Source organism: Pocillopora damicornis, chromosome 10 (assembly GCF_964200805.1).
Source record: "Pocillopora damicornis chromosome 10, jaPocDami1.2, whole genome shotgun sequence".
Taxonomy (NCBI): Eukaryota; Metazoa; Cnidaria; class Anthozoa; order Scleractinia; family Pocilloporidae; genus Pocillopora; species Pocillopora damicornis.
In genome coordinates this window covers 12,658,878-12,680,216 of record NC_142679.1, presented here as the reverse complement: position 1 = coordinate 12,680,216, position 21,339 = coordinate 12,658,878, and the positions used below count along the sequence as shown (strand labels likewise).

At 38.4% G+C, this 21,339-nt stretch overlaps 1 protein-coding gene across 1 annotated transcript; it reads left to right on the top strand.

Annotated features, from left to right (window-relative positions):
- On the top strand, nucleotides 1-20,662 carry LOC113671758 (uncharacterized). Its single transcript, XM_089184315.1, has 25 exons — nucleotides 1-163; nucleotides 2,430-2,612; nucleotides 3,131-3,348; nucleotides 4,350-4,455; nucleotides 5,155-5,248; nucleotides 5,381-5,432; nucleotides 6,262-6,324; nucleotides 6,991-7,249; nucleotides 7,771-8,062; nucleotides 8,807-8,899; nucleotides 9,753-9,825; nucleotides 10,265-10,357; nucleotides 10,780-10,818; nucleotides 11,234-11,323; nucleotides 12,525-12,641; nucleotides 13,342-13,533; nucleotides 14,336-14,479; nucleotides 14,619-14,738; nucleotides 15,051-15,130; nucleotides 15,343-15,478; nucleotides 16,343-16,465; nucleotides 16,718-16,819; nucleotides 17,247-17,257; nucleotides 17,889-18,021; nucleotides 18,819-20,662. The coding sequence occupies exons 1-25, from the start codon at nucleotides 1-3 to the stop codon at nucleotides 18,864-18,866; spliced, it is 3,024 nt and encodes a 1,007-aa protein (XP_089040441.1). The 3' UTR covers nucleotides 18,867-20,662.
- Nucleotides 20,663-21,339: the final 677 nt, after the last annotated feature.

Genomic DNA, 21,339 nt, shown 5'->3' with positions numbered 1-21,339 from the left:
ATGTTTTACGTACCAAGTGGCGCTCTGAGCGGAACGCCGAGCAATGGTAGCAATGACGGTCTCGATGGCGCGCAATTTTCGGCGTGCGCTTCTCGAAATTTGTCTGGGCTATTGGACGAACAGCGAAAGAGAGGAGTTGGCACGGCCTTACTTACAATTACAGGTGTGTTTTAGTTCACTACAGAAATGTTCCATTCAGGATATTTACCGTAGTTAGTGAGCGTGACTGATGTCCAAGTTTGATGCGATTTTCAACGAAATACGGTTTTCCGAGAAATATCTGCGAACCAGTGAACTTGGTACATGCGACGCAGTTTTTCATAAATGTTTTTTTTTTGGAAATATTGGTCACATCTGCGAGCTGTTTATAGGTGCAATAATCAAAGGCTTTCAATAACTAATAAAATAACTAATAAAATAAGAATGAATTATTTTATATTCACCATCACGGTTTCATAGGTCTTAACTGAAAGAGCTGAATGGCATGCTATTGTTTCTTCAGCACCACTTCTAAAGCCCTATGAATATTCAGTAATAAGCTGACAGATACAACGTATTGTTTGTGAAGAGGTGCAATGTTTATTCAATGTATTGAAAAATTGCCACAGATTGTAAAATTATGTTTTTAGATACTAGTATCGACACATCTGGTTATTCTTAAAATACATACGTTAAAAACGAAAATTCAATTGCTAACGGTTCTAAGTCTAATTCTAATGGTTATCACCTACTCAAGTTAATTGCAAAATGTGCATGTAAGACAATTATAAAGGCTGATAAGATTATTGGATGTGATACTAGACTTTGAGGGGGGGAGAGATACTTCTCGCAATTCTGAGCAGAGGGAGTCTCAATTTAGACCAAAACATGGCATCATTTTCAGATTTGGCCCTTTGTTGCAAAATAATTAACCTTTGCATCAGTGCGGAAATTAAGAATGTTTAAAACTCTCTTGAAAATTCAGTGTTTTGTTTTGAGATCTTGTTTTTCTATGACTGTATTATGCACTCAGAGTTCAAAATACAACAACATGGTTTGTTTATCTCTGATGGTTCCTTTGAAATATCATGCCCAATTTAAAACTATATTTGTCAAAATCTACATCCACTTTCCAATCAATGTGGCTTTATCCTTTACACCCTAACATCAGTATCCATATTCTCTATACTTTTCTCCATAAATTTCTGTTGTTACTGACATGGAGAATTTGTTTAACAATCAAAGCTTCTTACATTGGGGATCATTTCCTTTATTGTCACAATCTTAATGAATGATTCAGCAGTTTTACTGCAAGGAGAAATTAGATGCAAGTCACTCTTAGAGTTTAAAGGGTTAAAAACCACGCCTTTGAGGTAATGCACACATTTGGGCCAAGGAGAAGTATTTTCCCAGAGATACTGATGGTATTAGTAATTGGAAAGGTTCTCATAACTGCAATGAAACAGCATACTGCAGTGTTGTGAAACTTTCCTATTCTTTGATTTTCATTGAAATTTTGGTGACGTAAGACGAAAGGCTTTTTTATTATCTGGACTTGTGGGAAGTATATAGAATAATCAAGAGTGTAGATAATCAGATATGTAAATATCAATGAGCTTAAAATAACACTGAATACATATCATCACAAACTCTCAAATCATTGTGCATCACTGCCACAATTTTACAAAGTATTTACAAAAACATATTACGACAGCGATGTTATACCATCTAAAATGCTGTTGTAAATCAGTTTGTTTCAAATAGCCAGTGTGTGTGCACATTACTAATTCTATCATTCTTTGAAGCTGTATTAATGTAATAGCAGTAGCATTAAGAATTTCTCAGGACATCTGCTTTGTTTGGTGGGAGAAAGTAATGACTGATCTCAAATGTGACCAATTAATATTCATGAAAACATGGGACCAGAAAAGCAAGTTCAAAAGATCATCATTATCATTCAGTAGAAAAATTCAGGAGAAAATATCATATCTAAATTTGCAAAAAAAAACCTCTCTATCTCTAAATTAGACGTTTTACCCTTCAACCCCCTAAAGTGACTAATTAAAATGTAACTTCTCCCCATAGTATCTGATCAATTCCTCCAGCAAACAGGTACATGTAATGAGAATGCTCAAAGTTATCTTGAAGAAGTTGTTGTCTTGATCTAATACTGAATTCTCAGATAAATATATCAGTATCTGGGCAACTGCCCACCTACCCTCCCCTAACCCAACATTAACCTTAAGTTGTTATCAATTGACTGTTGTTGAGTTAGGGGAGGGGTAGGTGGGCAGTTGCCCAGATACCCATATTGATTTGAATTCTCTTAGCTAATTAATAAGGAAATGTGTTGCGGCCAGAGAGGAGAATTAACAATTAGATCTTGGCAGTTACATGCAAATGGTTGAGGAACTCATGATTCATGTTCAATTGTAATTTTTCTTCTGCAGTTGTTGAGGGGCGAAACCTTTCAGTCATGGACCCCACAGGAAAGTCTGATCCATATTGTATAGTGATTGTTGGCAACCAGGAGAAGCGTACGGCAGTGCAGTATAACACCATTGCTCCAGTATGGCATGAAACATTACAGTTTGAAGTCAGCGGTGTACCTCAGCTCATGCAGAATGAATCAAGTGAGACCATCCTTTGAAGTGTATCGTTGTTTATCACTATTACTGTTATTACTGAACATTGTAAAGGAGATGCACAGAGGAAGGTGTTGGTGTTGTGTTGTTTTGCCAGGCATGATCTGTGTAACCTTTTATGCCCTAACATCAGTATGCATATTATCCTTACTGTTCGCTATACATATCCCTGGTAATAACAAGAAGAATTTGTTTAGCAATCAAAGATTCTTAGATTGGTGATCATTTCCTTTATTCTTATTATTGTAATGAATGATTCAGTAGTATTACTTTCAGGAGAAGTAAATGTTAGTCACTCTGAGGGTATATAGGGTTAAGCACTCACTGTGGTGGGCTGTATGAACCATTTTGTCTTCTACAAGCTGTGAAATGAAAATGGATAGGCCATTGTCAGCTGAATTAGCGACATGTAGTATATTCTTTACAAGCTGGATAATGAAAATAGATGGGCTTTACCTAAAATCTCTTTGTATTGACTTTTTTTGAAAATTGTGATTTTCTTTTAGTTGAGAATGCCATGAACTGCTGCCTTCAACACTATATCCAGATTGATGTGTGGGACCATGATACTCTCAATCGTGATGACTTCATGGGTAAGATTCAAATCCCAGTCTCTCTTCTGTCAGAAGAAACAACAGCTTGCTGGTTCCCCCTGGGAAGAGGTTCAGCCAAAGAAAATATTCGTGGTGATATATTTTTGGAACTGACCTTGAAGGCATCTCAGGTATTGGCTGATATTAAGTTGCACACAGTTATTGTTAGTAGTGCAGTCAAACCTGTTACAAGCGGTTACTCACAGGGATCTCATTAGTAATTCTCCTTACTGTCTGTGATACAATTTTTATCATGTTAGTTTTGAGAATTTGGTATTGGATCAACTTATAATCCTCTAATTGATATTTTTTCTTTATTCTCATCACTTGTCTGTTTGATATTGTGTTGATATTGTAAGGAGAAATTCTGTCTTGGTCACTCGTGGGAGTCAAAAGGTTAATAAAGGTTGACTGCTTAGTACAGGTTCTACAGAACAGGAGTATTACAACAAAGTGATAAGGAAAAAAATTTACATGCCATAATTGACCACTCCAGATACAAAAACTTGCTATGCAACCAACATTGATTTCGGGAGAGAAACATGGATTAAATTTTACTTGAAAGATTATTCCAAGTTTTATTTGGGTGTTTCTGCTTAAGTGACCTTTCAACTCAGGTAGAGGACAAAACAAACAGGCTGTTGGGACTCAGTTAAGGGTGACCACTACTGCAAAATAGAGGTTACCGCAGTGACTTAATAGAGGTGAAAATTACAGTGATTAAGGGGAAACAATTTGGAACTTTGATAACTGACAGCCTAATACAGGGTGACCACTTAATATGGTGCTACTTAACCCTTTAACTCCCATAAGTGACCAAGTGATGAGAATAAAGAAAAATATCAATTTGGGGATAATTAGTTGATCTGATACTAAATTCTCTGAACTAAAATTATAAGAATTGTATGGTTGACAGTAAGGAGAAGTACAAATTTGATCTGGGAGTTAAAGAGTTAATACAAGTTCAACTTAAGTAACAACCTCCTCTAAACCTCTGACCCCTGAAGTGATGTGATGGGTTCACTTTTATTTATTTATTTTTTTAATTTATTCTACTTTTTAATAAATGAATTTTCTTTTTATTGTGAGTTTACTGATATATTTAAAACATTATTTGATTCTGTTTCTAAAGCCAGTACCAAGGTGGTGTATGGACTATGAGCTGTATTCACTTTGCAAAAGGAAACCTGGATTTGAGATTCCTGTTGCATTTGGAGATTCTGTGGTTGATTTTCCAGGTACATGTACTGTACAATGAAATTTTGTTGTGGAACATGTGTGTTTGACTGTTTCAATAGTTATCAGCTGACAGAGTATTTTTAGGCCCTATCCATATAATTGTATTTAAAGTGCTCTTTTTTGTTGCAAATTAAACACAGTAAGATTATTTTCATCCTCATTAAAATTTTCATTTTGTTTTCACCTAATCTCACATTGAAAATGAAAAGCTAATCAAGATGAATAACAGTTACAAGCTTTAGAGCACAAAAGTGGGTGTGACAAAATACTGTTGGAACTATGCTGGCATAAATTTTCAGGCTCTATATAAGCAGTGAAAAATTACACACGAGCACTTGAACTAACCAGAATGAGGGTGCTATTAATAATCTAACAGCAATACTGTATGTGCTTTTGGTTTGTTAGTTATTCAGATTTTTTGTAACTTGTAACTCTGGGTGTATATTGTAGCATTTAAATAAGATTTTTTTTAACCTAAACTCTTTGTTACAGTAGGAGGCAAACCAGTTTACTGTTTTCAGGGCAAAGCCAATAAATTTCACAGAGGAAAAGAGAAAATAAATTCCATGAGTAGCAGGGTAGCAGGCATTATGACACAACCGCCTGATTAGAATTCCAGCATTTAAGCAAAAAGGCCATGCTGCCATCTACATGGTTAATATTTTGTAGTTGTCATTTTGCATCTGACATGTTGGCAGGCGATGCAGAAAGAGTGGAGATGGTTATTGATGATGTGGTTGTTGAAGTCAGTAAACACAGAGGTATTGGGCGAATGTACCTTACAAACTTCAGGTGGGCATTATTTGTAGTGTTTTGTATTCATGTAAAATGAGTAGACATTTACTGTATTTTTCTAATAACAGATGTCTTGCATAAATTTACATCCTGGCTTCTAAATTTATTTGTTTTTCATTTGCTTTGCAGACTTGTGATTCTCTGTCACTTGTCTGGTTTGACTGCAGCTGGGTATACTTATGTGAGTATCTATCATGTTGCTGGAAAATCTTGTGAGAGTTAATTTTGCATAGACTGAAGTGTTTTTTTCCTCATCTGGAACAAACTCTGACTGATATTTCTGTTGGGAACTAGTGATAATTGGCAATTGTTTTTGTTCTAGCAGCAGAGTATTACTGGCAGTGAGGCAGTAAAGGTTATATCTTTAAATTTAGTCACCACTCTATCATTGAACATGTGGGAATTAGGTTTGGTGATTCAGTAAATTTATTTACATGTAAGGTCAGGTTTCTTCTTATAATTAAAAAGTAGTTGGTTTTTTTTCTGTCAAAAGTTTATTGGCTCAGTCTGTAAAAGTGGTAGTTTGCCATTTTTTGCAGTGTTCTGTACTGCAGGATCTTTTATTTTTCCTGCATGAGCCTAATAATGCATATCAAGAACAATCCCCAGAATTTGCAAACAGTCAATTTTCCCAAAATTTTCATGGTACACAGAAGTGTCAATAACTCATGGAAATGTGTTCTTGGAGATTAAATTTTTGATAGGATGATAGAAAGGATAGTAAGGCTGCAGTATTTATTTTAGACCTCAATTAAAATTGAAATGATTTCTAACAAAGCTTTTGTAGCCCTTTGATGGCTCTGAAATGATTTCTAACAAAGCTTTTGTAACCCTTTGATGGCTCTGTTGTCTGAAACCTTTTACTTGTCTACAAGAAGAATTAGTGTTGCTTATGATGTAACAAAACATGCAAGAACATTTTGTTCTTTTATGCAACTCAACTGATGTTGGTGAAGATACTGATTAATTCATATATTTTATTTTTTCTTTCATTTGGTCTCATGTTACAGGACATGTCTTTGACAGTTGCACTAAATAACATCCAGTCAGTTGACAGAGGGGAAGATGAAAAAGTAAGTTTCCTTAAGTTGAATTTATCATAAACATTTTCATCTATTTTCTTTTAACTACATTGGAGGCAGGAGTGCAGAAAGACCCTAGAATTAATTTGTAAATAACATTAATTCTGATGTCATATTGATTTTTCCGTGTGATGTGAAGCTTCTCAAAGCAAAATTTTGATAAGATACTCTGTGGGCTGCCTAAAACTGTACTGAGGTTGCTGCTGAATTTCACTACCTAATGGCCTCATTATTTCCACAAGAGCAGGCATCGGTCCTATCCCTCCTTTCAGAAATCACCTTACAGTGTCAAGTGGATATGCCTTTACTGTAAAACTAGCTTTGTTTTCCCTATAGATCACTATGGAGTACACTCTGTATGAGATGTGCACTTTACTTCAGAACACACCCACAAGTAACTGTAAGACTTATTATGAAATGAAAAAAGTGCATGTAAATAAAACCAAGAAAGGAAATTAGTTTGAGAATTGAGATCTATATATGTCAACAAAACCTGTAATCAAGAACATGCCCCTATCTGTTGTTAGATCCCGCACTCTGTTTTCAACCTTTGATTATTAATAAGTTATTTGGCTCAACGCTTCTGAGGTTGATGGATAAGTTATCAGCACCCCCAATGCTTAAACGCATAACTTCTCCTTTCTGTCTTTCATGAAGGTTGTTTCAAGGACTGTTAGAGGCAATGCTGGTTTCTCTGATGTGAAGACCCTGACTATAAGATGTTGGGATTTCCGCACAATCCGGCTAATCTTCATGAGAAAACCTCAATACTTGCACAGCTTTTATATGCCTCCGGATCCAGGAAGTATGCAGTCCAGTCCAGATTCTATTCTTGCTTCACTACAACCCAGCAATGCAGAATGTGTCAAAGACTCAAGCCTGCCGTCAACAGGTTCGGAGGGAGAAGGCACTGATGGTGAGACGACCGGTGTTATGGAAATGGCTTTCCTTTGATTCTCCAAAATAATTTTCCATTCTGGAAATATCCCGCGAAGTAAAACGCCGCAAAATATACCACCTTCAGTCTATGACAAAGGAATGTGTCCCACAATGGTTATTGTTCAAAACATGCAAACGACAGACTGATTCGTTTCTGATCCCTACTGAGAATTCAGATATTCTTTATCTCACGTTCGTGTTTTGAGATTTTTAACATCTTTCTTTGAGCAGTTCTCAATTTTGAGCAGCGAAAGTAACGCGGGATTGCATTGGTTTTGCTTAACTGTGATTGGTTTGGAAAATGTGTGCTACTTTTTCTACCAATCAAATACATAATTAAAACCAGGCGCGTTTGGTCACTCGCGTTTTCCCGCCCTTTTTTTTTTATTTATTTATTTAGAGTTTTTATTGGCTCTTTTTGTTATCCTCCTTTCTTCTGATTGGCTGTTTCTAAAGAAATTGTTCGCCTTAACGCTGATTATACATTATGTACAACAGGGAAACAACCTTCAAACCAATCTCAACCAACAGACCTTCTCGCGGCAAATGAGTCTGCGGGAAACCTCACACGACCCAGCAGTTGCAGCAGTTTCCGGATCCTGTCACGCAGTAGCAGTAGTAGCAGCAGTGTGGCGGGTGTCAGCTCACACGGGTCTGATGGTCCACAGCTTGTTCCTCAAGGTACCTCAGGGGTGTTGGGTCCAGGATTATTAGCAGCGGCTCTCAGCGGTGTTGGATCAATGAGTAATGCATCGGAGAGATTAAAGACTGAGTTGATACCGGCCTCCACGTGAGTGCAAATAGAATAACTTGGTATACAAATAGTTCCAAAACGAACCTTATTGAGGCCGAAAACGGTTTCTCCGTGATCATGTTCTTTCACGGTTTTCTCCTTCGGGAAAAACTTCGTACGCGCGCTAGTTTCTCTTAACTCCTAGCAAACTACACATCAGAAGAAAGCTTAATAAATGCAGTTTATGATAAAAATATAATTCAAGTGAGTTTTAACGTCATTGTCTGCATAAAGAGCAAGTTTCAAATGAGTGTCAAAAGTATTCCGAGGTTGCTGTGCTTTTACTCTACTTCGCTCTGTAATTGGTGCACAAAACTCGCGTCATTTTCTCGACCAATTAGATTCAACGCTCGCGTTTTCCCGCGCTACAGGGTAGAGGCCATTTTCGGTATATTAAAATTCCAATTTGGCTTCGAGGGGGAATAAAACAAAAGAAATCACATCGAGATAGAGGGATGGATTACTAATTTCTTTTGTCTTGTTCCTCTTAGCCTCGGAGCCATGTTAGAATTTTGATATATCGAAAAAGGCCTATTTGCTTGTTTTTACTCTGAGTTCTCATTGGTTCCCGGTGATATCTTCCTTCGTTCTGATTGGCTGTGGTGATTGCTTTGGTTTCGGTCTCACGACATTCAATCAAAAAGCACTCTATTGATGATAGCGAACCCCGTTTCAGGCATAGTGTTTCAACAATTTGACAACAATCGTAAGATAAATCGTTTTGTTCTCTTTTTTTTGCAGATTTTTAAATCTTTACATTAGTGTGTTTTATCAAAGACTAGAATACCTGGCCATGAATGCTGTTGATAATCCTCCATCTCTGCACTTTGTTAAGTGAGTAAATTTTCGTCCGTATTATTATAACTGTTACTGTCGTCATGGAACTCGATTGTGTGATGCAGTCACACAGTGAGAGATTTCAAATACGTTCGGCCGCCTGGTAAGTAAAGTCCTTAGGATCAATGTAAGTAGCTATGTTACTGCGCAGCTTCTCCTCCTCTAACCCAACAATAGTGTACCAATATCAATCCAGGGTTAATGTTTGGTTAGGGGAGGGGTAGATGCACAACATGCTCAGTTACAGAGTGAAATCAGAACAATTGGTTATTGTAATTTAAAGGTCGTTTTCTTCAGATTCGGAGAATTTCCCAGTTGATGTTAGATTGTCTTTTTTTGGGGGGACAAAAAAGGTACTGTGTTACAAACATGAATGTTAACATCACAAAATGAATTCCTTCGTGTTCGATGCAAACCGCAGTCGCAATAAAGAATGAAGAAGCTTAGTCGAAGTGTAAATTGTCAAGTCAGCATCAATGGGAATCCAGCCGTCCAAGGAATGTCGAAAATCTTGCAGATTTCCTCTCTTCTGGGAATTCAATGGAGGAATATCTATAGTTGGCATCGAACCCCACCCCCTCTCCTAACTGTAGTAAACGGTTGGTTGTCAAAGTCCCTAGTTCTTTCCCTTTAAACACTGTAATTTTTACCTCTATTTAACAGTCACCTACATAAAGCGGTTGTAGTCACCCATTACCGAGGGGTTTGTTTTTAGTCTATCTGTTTTGATCGGTCACTTAAAGCGGGACCATTCAAATGAAAGTTAGAATAATATTTTTCAACTAACTTAATTAACTAGCTGTGGAATAATTTTGGAGGAATTCAAGATAACTTTCTTCTTCTCACCCAGAATACTGCCAAGGGACACAGAACTAAGCGGCTGGAGTGTGTATGACTTCCATGAGGAGTTTGCAAGGCAACAGGTTTGTCCACGTGGAGATCCCAAACGGGATCACTCGGGTAGATCTCTTTCTTGACTATGAAAATTGCATCTCGATTGAATAAACCACCTCGTAACAGTAATGCCTTTACAATGGAGTGAAACAAGCTATCATTAAAAAGTTTGTGATCAGCACCCTGATCTGACATATGTAAAACACTTTCCATCAGTGAAATCTTTTTCTAGTGCACAGTAATTCCGATGTGATGACTCCTTTGTAACAACGAACCATGTTGTGTGCTGAAAATTCATTTGACAAGGGAACACAACGTCGCTTAACCCCTTTTATATGGACTCGTTTTCCCACTCACCATGTCTTGGTATCGGGTTTTGATGTTTGATTTGAGTTGAAATATTTTGATGAGCCCAAACATAGTGAAGTGATGATTCTTAGATGAAAAGATCCTTTAATTTTGCTGTAGGTCTCTGACAAATGGCGTGTCAGTATAATCAACCAAGAGTTTCTCCTTTGCTCATCGTACCCGCCACTGTTTTATGTTCCTGGAGAAGTACAGGTGAATAAGGTTACGTCTGCTCTTTTCCTGAGAGCATTAAAAACGAAACGTTTTTTTCTCTGTTTTCAAAATATACGGGTCTACTCGTAGCGTATACGATTTGACGTCGTCTGTCCACACGTATTCGAAAACCTTTGTTGGGTTCCATTCACGCTCTCTTAACGAAATCAACTCTGAGGAGCGTTTTTGGAGGGCTAAGGCGTATAGAAGAAATCTCCGTTTTCAACAATGTTAGTACGTGGGATCTTAATTTTTGCCTGATTGGTTGAAATTCAATTTAAGTGATTAAGGACAGCGTAGTTGTTTAATAGAAGTTAAATAGTCTAAGAAGTTGAGAACATTCTGAACCATGTCCGTAGCTCCGTGTTAGAAATTCGGCGTGGGTTCACCCGGTGATTACTTTTCCTACTCTTTGTCAACAGGATTCTACACTGAAAGAGTGTGCTGCATTTCGAAGCAAAGTAAGTAAATGTAGTGCTTCGTTTATCTTCTTGATACAGTCGTTGTCGGGAACACGGACTTGTATAACAATGGAGGCTATTTAGGTTAAGAGATTGTAATTGTATTGTTGTAATGTAACGCCGTTGGGCCTCTTGAAGTAGGAACACGTATCTTTGCATTTCGTGTTTCGTTAGTTATATTTCGCCATCCCTCGCCCAACATGTCACTTTTTGGCCGCTTTGATAGCCACAAATACATCGTGGAAGGACGAAGGGAAGGGAAAGGATATATCTCCTTCTCTCTTCTTGAAATAGTAGAAAGTGCTCCAGACTTTCGTCTCTACATGTTTGAGTTTTTTTGCTTATTACTAATATTTACTTCAGGCGTGGTTAAAGGAAATTAATCACAAGTTTTGCCGTATTTGTTTTGTAATAGGGCCGTCTTCCAGTCCTGTGTTGGTACAATTTCAAAAAGGGTAATTTTATTATGCGTTGTGCACAGCCGAAGACTGGACCTGCTTTTAAGGTATGTAGACTTATTTGTAGTTAGTGAGAAATCAAAAGTCTCGTTCATTTTTGTAAAGACCTCCATGTTAACGATGATATTGAAGCGACCGAACGGACGCTCCATAAAAATTAGGATTATCTCATGTCTATCGAAACCGAGCGCGTCATTTTCTCAACGGTTATGTTTGACCCAAATTGACCAATAAGGAAGCACAATTTTATTTTGTCATCTTAAATTCCAATCCCTCGTTCTTTTTGGTCTATAGCCCTTACGTGAGCCAACACTTAAAACGGCTTGCTTGACTTAATTAAGTTGGGCTGTTAAGATGTATTTATTTGTTTTAAGTCGTTTGCCTTTCTTTGTCTCTGTGAAATGAATGACAGATAGACAAACAGACGGTTTCTAAAAAATTGTGATGCATTGGCGAGTAACATATAGTTAATTAAAGAGTGAAAGTTATAAACTGCCAGACTGACAGACGGACCGACGGATAGACAGACGGATAGACCGACAAATAGGCACACAAGCAGAGAGACACAAAGACCGACTGGTAGGAATACAGGCAGGCAAACAGATTTACAGACCAACAGATAGGAACACAAACAGACAGACAGACAGATAGGGACACAGGCAGATAGACAGCAGACAGAGAGGAACACAGACAGACAGACAGACAGACCGACCTACAGATAGGTACACAGGCAGACAGACAGAGAGACAAATAGACAGACTGACAGATAAGCACACAGACAGACAGACCGACAGATAGGCATATAGGCACACAGGCAGACTGACAGACAGATAGACTGACAGATAAGCATACAGACAGACAGTCAGACAGACAGATAAGCATGCAGACAGATAGACAGACCGACAGATAGGTATACAGGCAGCCAGACAGACCAACAGATAGGCACACAGGCAGATAGACAGACTGACAGATAAGCACACAGACAGACAGGCAGACAGATAAGCACACAGACGGACAGACTGACAGATAGACACAGACAGACCGACAGATAGATGGACAGACAGACCAACAGATAGGCACACAGGCAGATAGAAAAACTGGCAGATAGGCATACAGACAGACAGACCAATAGATAGGCAGACAGAGACTGACAGGTAGACGGACACGGAAAGAAGGGCAGACCGACAGACTGACGCGGACATTTAGACGCATAGCTCATTTCCTCAATTTTATGTTGCCTTCTTTCAGAACTCAATTGATGATGAACTTGTCATTAGCACTGCTAGGAAGTGTAACAAATTTACAGATAAGCTGGTAATCTTTGATGCAAGGTCCATGTTTGCAGCTGGTGGTAACATGTTGAAAGTAAGTTAGAATTTGAACGCCTGTCAGCTGGTGACGCGTCAGCTTTAAAGCCATTCGGCTTAAATATTATGCTCCGCTGTGATTTGAGCATTTTGATAATGTATTGCTTCACCGATCCGCTGTCCTATCGCTCTCTTGTTGTTGTGTTTCTTGATTATAGTCATCCCTGCCTCCAAGATTTTACTTTCACTGTCTCCATTGTTGCGGTTGAACTCACTCACTCAATTTTCGTTATCTCGTGTGGGACTTATGCTAAGATCAATCTCCTCATCAATTATTCTACATGGGCGCGCCGAAAATGAGATCAGATAGCAAACGTCATTGCCACATGTAAATAAATGCTGTTGCGCACTTAGCAAATTAAAACTTCTTAATTTTCCGTTAAATACGTTGAAATATTTTTTATACCGAAGTTAGTGGCTTTTTTTGGCGGATGAGGGAGTCGCATTTCTTATTAGTTCTGTGATTTCTTAAGCTGCCAGTGCTTCATGGCTTTCTCACAGAAATGTTTTTCTCACTTCGCTGACGAATTCATTGACCTTTTTAGTCAAAGCCTGGTTATGAGCTCGGAGCTAGTTTACAGGCATGATCGATTCTCCATGCGTGGTTGATTTGAACAACTATCACAAATCACGTACTTAAACTACTAGGATGTTGTTAGGTAACATTATTATACACACGTAATACGTCCTTGTTACAGGGAAAGGGAACAGAGGACACAGTAAACCGATACCACGGCTGTCAATTGTTGTTTCTTGATATTCCTAATATTCATGCTGTGAGAGACAGTTTGTACAGACTGCAAGGTGTCTGTGAGTCTTCGGCACAAAAGAAATGGCTGTCTCATTTGGAATCCACACAGTGGTTGGCTTACATCACTTGCATACTAAAGGTACTGTCATGTTGACTATTGAACTTAAACGACCGTTTTTTTTACCTCTTCCCATCGTCCAAGTACTGATACACTAATGGTATTTGTTTTCCTATTTAGAACTGAAACCCTCTTTTGAGAAATCAAAATCTCAGTAAACCCGCTCCTCTATGACTTACTGACGTGTCAAATTTTTTGTTCCATTTTCTCCTAATTGTTTTGATAAAAAGTTAAATTGTCATTAAAAGTTGATGCCTTTCTGGAGAATGAAGAAGATTGTGGCTTAAGTTCTTTCATTTATCACCCCTCTACCCAGTTCAGGAAGTCGCCACCGGTGAAACAAGTTGCTGTTAAACTGATGAAAAAGTCTAGCATCGTAGAGAATTGTTAGTACAAATGGTAAACAAAAACCGAAATTGCTGGAAACAATTGCAAGCAATAGTGCTGTTTGAATTTCACGGTAGGCGCCAAATTTGATCGCTTGAAGTCACGTAGTTTACAACTATAAAAAAATAAGCTCCTTTGTTTGCAGGAATTTCTCGGGGATCGTACAGATAATACTGGTTTTACGATCAAACATGACGGCGCGCAGAAACTTCCAGTTCTAAAAAGTGGTTCTTCATTTTGATTTTTCCCACACTCAATATTTAATTCCCATTTGCGCTAGGAAATTTTAACTTTAAAGATTATTTTCGTCAGTTTAACGACACTTGGTTCCATCAGTAGGGGTCTTACCGATGTCATGTTTAGAGGTGTTTTTTATTGTGATTTCATTTTTTCCGCTGTAAACCGTTTGTTTATTGTGTCTACTTGTTTGCTTTAGGGTGCCGTGACAATAGCACGGTTTGTTGATAAGGGAGCCGCTGCCCTGGTGCACTGCAGTGACGGGTGGGATCGAACGTCACAGCTGACGTCACTAGCTCAGCTCCTTCTGGATCCGTTCTATAGAACAATAACAGGATTCCAGGTACACGTGTCGTACTCTCGCACTTTATTTTAAAACCAAAATTTTAGAACAGTGGTTTTTTTTTTAATCGCAAAGAAAATGATTAAATGTTTCTTGGAGTATACAAAAAAAAAATAACTTTGGATGTCTCCAATTCAAGGTTCTTATAGAAAAAGAGTGGATATCTTTTGGTCATCGGTTCCGTGATCGGCTTGGTCATCCATCATGTCCTAGTCAGCGGTCGCCCGTGTTTTTACAGTTCTTGGATTGTGTATGGCAGGTCAGTTGATTAAATTGATGCGAAATTTTTGTTTGTTTGTTTATGTATTTCTGATACTCCTATTAAATTTTTCCCTCCTTTTTTCTGTTAAAAAATGTCCTTTAAGCTTTCTTATCCTTACTACTTGCCCTTAAATTTTGTGGAACCCATTTTTTGTTTTTTATGCGATTAAGTGGATCATATGTCTTTGTTTGATTGTTATTGTTTTTTCTCTACCTGGTTTGTCACATGATTATGGGCTAGTTTTAGGAACTAACCTCACAAACCCTCCCTCGTCGCTGATGTTACTTAGGCTTGTTTTGTGCCTTTCAGATTGTGCAACAATTTCCTAGTGCTTTCGAATTTACTCCGCTGTATTTAGTTAGAATAGCAGACCAGGTTAATTCACAATGGTAAGTAGTTGTTATTTGTTTTCTTCCTCGACCCCATTTACCGTTTCTTTCCCTTCCCTCTCCTCCTTTTCCACCCTTTCTCCCTCTCCTTCCTCTCTACAATTCTTTCCCTGTAAACTTCCCCCTGCCCAACATTCTCTCCTTCACTAAATGTTTTTTCTTTCTTACTTGCCAATTTCGTGTATCCTGATTTAACTGTTCTTCTTTTGAAGGTTTGGAAATTTTCTTTGTAATAACATGAATGACCGAAAAAAGCTTCTGGTTTCAACCTTAACCTTATCACTATGGGCTCACTTAAGAGCAGATGAAGACGCCTTCCGAAATCCAACTTACAGGAAATATAACGAGGTAAGACTGGAATGCACGATTTATGCACCGGAACAGTTTTCAAGGATAACATCCCTAAAACGTTTCTACAATAGTTTTACAACCCAAGAAAATTCCCATTTCCCCACGTACTATTCATCGCTTTTGAAGTTTGTTTCTTGGTTTGTTCCTTCCTTAGTATGTTCCTTAGATAAAGGGGGATGGGGGGGGGGGGGAGTTTCTAAAGAAACTATGGTGCTGCGTCAGTGGGAGAGTATAACAGGGTAATTTAGAATTATTAAATGAGGTGATAACGTTAGTTCGCACCGTAGAGAGTTTCAAAGCTGACGTTTCGAGCGTTAGCCCTTCGTCCGAGAGAATAGCGAAGGGCTAACGCTCGAAACGTCAGCTTTGAAACTCTTTACGGTGGCTAATTTATGTTATCAACTCAGTTGATAATACCAAATTACCCTTAGTAAGTTCCTTAGTATGTTATTTCCTTCGTTCAAACACCACACGCTCTCGGAGGAATTGAGGCATTTTGACTTTCAAAATTCTTTACAGTGTTTTAAAGACTTATAACTCTCTAAGAAAAATGCCTTTTGGAAGTAAAACCCTTGACCTTCTTAAAAATGGTAAGAGAGCACTCCTAATGTGGGTCAAAGAAAAACATGACGAGTCATGTTACGGATACTGATTGGAATACCGTTGAACTTACCCACTCTTAACCCGGAGGATGTTTTCGAGCCATGTCCCGCTCTTATTTACGGAAGTAGTAGAAAAGGAGGCATTAGTCTGACAGTCTCCTTGGTCGCAGTTCTTCTTCTTCGTCGTCGTTGTCGTCTTCTCCTTTTTTTCGTATTGTGACTGGGCCACTTTCATATTTTCTTTCCTTTCCTTTTGCAGACATTATTTCCCGTGTCCAACCCAAGAAGACTTCAGCTGTGGGTAGACTACTTCTTAAGATTCGACGAGACAGCTTGGTCCACACAGGATCCGGCCATCCAGGATGACGAGGGAGAGGTGGAGGTAAGGGTGCACCTCGGGGTGGGGGGAGGGACGGTTACGTTCTACTTGCTGGGCTAGTCGGAGGGAGCAAGCATCTATGGAGTTAAGAATCAGATAGTTCGGAAGAAATAAACTTTCCGCCCATTGAACAGTCGTATGCCTGACACTGTCGAAGACAAGAGCAGTCAGGCCACATTCAAGTGGAAATAAGGATTAAAAAAACAAGAGAGGTTGATCAGAATTTATCGTCTTTATTACGTTTGATGATTTCAGCCTGTGGTTACCAAGCCACTGGACTCAGTTATATGGGTCCCGGATGAGCGAGCGCGGGAATGTGCCGACTGTAAGCAGAGATTCACTCAGTTCAGAAGAAAGGTATTTAAGTTCGCTCACCAATTCTCTTAACTTATGCACCCGCTCTTCTTTAAAATCCTACGAATAGAACTTGAAAACTCAAACTTTCAGACTTCAGTGGCTGCTGTAATTGAAACAAATGCTGCAACTTTGAAGGAATCAAGTGGTAAACACGAAACCTCTTTAAAAAAGCTGTGAACCTAAACCAAGAATATGCATTAAACTAAAGGTTACAATGAATAACCCTTTAGGCATCTGTCTCCTTTTACAATGTCTTCCTCGATTCCTCAATTCATCTGGGAGCGAATTGTTACTCCTTTAACATTTTTTGTTGCAATGGCTGAATTATGATGACTTTCATTACTAACTTGTGTTCTTGTTAAAATTTCTTTGTAATCATTTACATTTATTTTTCTTCCTCTTTCCCTTTGTGACACCCGCTGGACAGCATCATTGCAGGTGAGCAGTTCGTTACCCTTTGAGAGCTATCTCTTTATCCTTTCTCAAGGACTAAACAAACTTGTGTCCTAACGTAATGTGATAACTGAATTATAATTAACAATTAGTTGGCCGAGTCTCGAGTTCTATCAAGAGCTGGCTTGTCCCTAAGAGGCAGTCATCAGAGTAGTTGTATTCAAGCGTGCGCCATGTTTTTGGCAAAACGTTAATAGTACCCTACTGAAGAACGTATTTCCATTAACCTAACCAAAGAAATTACAAGGACCACTCAGAACAATTTTTAATATTGCGATGAGCTAATAAGAAGTGAAATGAAAGTAAAAACAGGCAGACTCTCTGAAGCGGGGGGAAACTCGAAGAAAAAAGTCGCAATCGGTTCAATTTGTTGTGAGGGTAACGCGATTTTTAGAGACCACACAAATCACAGATCGCATTGAAGCAAAGTCAGTGTAATCCTGGTTTTCCTTCGACGCTCAATTGAAAATTGCTGTTTTTGAGCAGTTTACCTTCAATGGGCTTTAGACGTAGAATCTCTCCCATCGCCCGTTACCGTAATAAGGCTGAGAAACTTCAAGAAAGTTTTTACAGGGCTATCCAAAAAGTCATAATTATGCGTACTTTTTCTCTGTAGAGCATGTGGTCAAGTATTCTGCAGTGAATGTACAAAACAGAGAATTCGCCTACCTCAGTTTGGTTACATGAATCCTGAAAGAGTATGCGAGAACTGCTTTCATCAAAACAACATTAGACAAGTTGACGAAGAGGTTAGTTGGTATTTTGTCGTCGTTGTTGTTTTCGTTTCACCTTCTATGCATGAATATGAAGGATACCCTCACCGTGAATTGAGGTTTGATTAACGGCAACTTTCATGAGGCTTACTTGACGTTCGTTTAGTTTTTCTTTGTATGTCTGTTTGTCTGTCCACGTGTGTGTCTGCTTGGTTTTTTGTTTTTTTTTTTTTGACACACGAGATATGACGTCCTCTGACACGACATTGCTTTACCAGCTGTTTATCAAACGAAGCAATGGTTATTAAGGAAACACAACCTGAGCCGAAATCGTTAGAAATTGTGGTACTGTTGTCTTGTAGTAAATGTGAAATGTTAATGTCGATTTTAAATGCAAACTTTGTGGCTTTAAGAGACGTAGAAATTGCTTCGTGGAGCACGTTTATGACCGTTTAATGTCTTCAAGAATTCTTGAACCTTTTCTGTAAAGTTTCATTAAGTTAACTAGAAGGCCATTTTAACAAACGTTTTAAGAAGTAACTCAATTTTGTTGATGTTCAAACGAAAAAGTAAGCGGCGCATATAGTTACAGCGGAGTGAAAAAAGCGGGAGGCTTGGGTTGGGTCGCGTAAAAGAGGGAGGTTTGGATCCTAATAGTTGAGTCATTCTGCGGGCTGTAATATGCATCGCCAAACGAAAGCATCGAATATTTTTAAAAAAGGACTCCTAAAAGGGAAACAAAACAACAGGTAGCGGCAAGAACTTGAATTGGTACTCAATGAAATGATCGCAAGTTTAAGAAACTAAAAATCATATTGTGATATTCTGTACAGGATGAGGATGAATTTGAGGTGATCACTCTTCCAAATTTCCCAAGGTGAAGTTTCCTGGTAAAGTACGAAGAAATTTGTTGAAACTTAGATCTGCGCAAAACTCTGAGATAGTTCATCTGATAAAGGACATGACCTACAAAATGGAGATAGCAGTCAACTTTCACGAAATAGAATTTTGATCGCAAAATGTCAGCTCATGGCCTGGATTTGCAAGGAGCCTTTCTATGGGGAACCTATTGCTAACAACATACACGAAGTATTTAACATGCCTAACAAGAAAATATTATTTAACATGGTATATTTCAACCATGTAAATTTAGAAGAAAGATTCCATGTTGCCGTGCGTCTGTATTGTATTGTATCTGTATTTTGCGATATTTAAACAGGCTGGCCCAGTTCAGCTCAGAGCTGGTTTAAACGGAGGCCTGTGTAAACAATGACAAGGCTAGACCACAACACAGGGAGCTATGTTCCCTACTCTTTGAGAGAAATGGGTAGCTTCTTAACGTCCCGTGCTAACCATCACAGAGAAAAGACAGGAGACCGGGGTCTATGACTTAGCGTCCTTATAGACTGGAATGTCTAACCATTTGCCGTTGTCAAAGCAAACGCAGCACATTCTCCTCGATCATTTTATCAGCGTGAATGTTGGTCTGTTCTGCGGCTTGAACCCTCGACCTCCATCACGCCAGTCCGGCGCTAACTAAGCGCGGTGTCCAGTAATAGATTACAGGTTAAGTCAAAACGTGGTAAGAACAAAAGACTGGCGCGTGAGGCGCAGTGTCACTGATGTTCTTACCACATTTTGACGTCTTCTGTAATCGGTTACTTTACAGACGCACGGCAACATGGAGAATTTTGTTTAATTTGTTTAATATAATAAAGAAGCAGACAATTGTTTATGGTGACGTCATGTATGCGTCTGTCCTCCGAAAGATTATAAGAAAGAACCAATCAAATTTCTAATGTGATTAAGCTTATTGTAGAACTAGCTGTAGAAAATTCTGAGGCAGAGTAACTGCAGTTGCATGCTATGAGAATTTCATTTTTTATCGAATTTATCAAGAATACTTTTTACAAATAACTGAATATTTTATGAATATTTTAATGGACACCCTTTGATGAAGAAAAGGCTTATGTAAGCGAATTTCAGGAAATTTTGTATCCTGTAAAGGGGTTTTCTTTAGTATGGCCGGTAACCAGGTAACATTTCTTGTCAAAGTGATATTTTAAAAAAAGCATCACGAAATTTTGTAACCTGACATAAATAATTGGTAATTACATAATTTCTGTTTCCAAAATAGTCAAATCTCAATCTAGATACGCAATAATTATTTTGCTTTTTGTTCGGAAATAGAATAAGAAGTCACATTAATTTGGGATTATAACAAGAATGTAGAGTTATCAATTTATCATGAAACTGTATGATATTGTAATTTTAAAAGTTTTTTCATTTGTGATAAACTGTAAATTAAATCAAAGCAAGTTCAGGGGAACGAAAATCCGTTTGACGCATCTATAACTCCGCAACCGAGCTTCAAATTTCCAATGTGAATAGGGGACACCATTGCTGTACTGGGGAGGGGAGGGGATGGAACTGAGTGGAAGAGAACGGGGGAGGGGAGGGGAGGGTACAAGGCTGACGGTAAACGTGAAATCAAATAGGGACTTACATCGCACCCTCTCTCTCCCCTCCCCTATAAGTATGTCGAAGGTGTACTGTATGGTGAGGGAGGAAGAAAGTTCGCAAAGTTCGAGTTCTGTGTTTGTGTAAAGTGAAAGTTTATGAAATTATTTTGTGACGAGCATGAGTTCAAATAAAACTGTCAAACTGATTGTTCAAATTTTAACTTTTTACTGACCCATTGCAGAAATACACACAATAAAAGTTTCGTTTTTCAAATGAAGCTTTCGACCCGACCCAAGCTGCAGTACACGAGAGAGGCTCGTTGTGACGAAAATACATACGTTGACTGTTCACTAAATCCTTTGTGTCTTTAGGTCAACACCGCTACTAGATGGAAATAATTCCATACAAAATATGCGATAGCAATACCATTAGGACTTTATTAGGACATGTATTATGCTTGAGAGCCGAGAACACGCGCTAGTATGGGTTTGTTGCGGAATAAGATAAGAATAATAATATTCCAGTCAATTTGGTGAAAAGCATGATGTTTACGCTTTGTCGTACTTCGCCTAGACGGATGATGGGAGTGAAATCTCCAGATTTTTTTCAGGTGCACGTTTTTGCCTCTATTAATGGACTGCTATTTTATGGTTTAAGATTCAGAAAAACGATCATAAACAGATCTATACGCTTCTTAAGTCTTTCTACAGGATAAAAGACACTGAATTAGATTTCAAACGCCTTTAAGATGACTTTATTTCTGTCAGTAAAATCGACTGTTCTTGGCCACTCTGCTCATTGCATGTTTCATTTTCCCTGGCTTTTCTTCGATCGGATAAACACTGTCAAGTGTTTAGAGTTGACGAGTCACGTACGTGCAAAGCAAGGGTT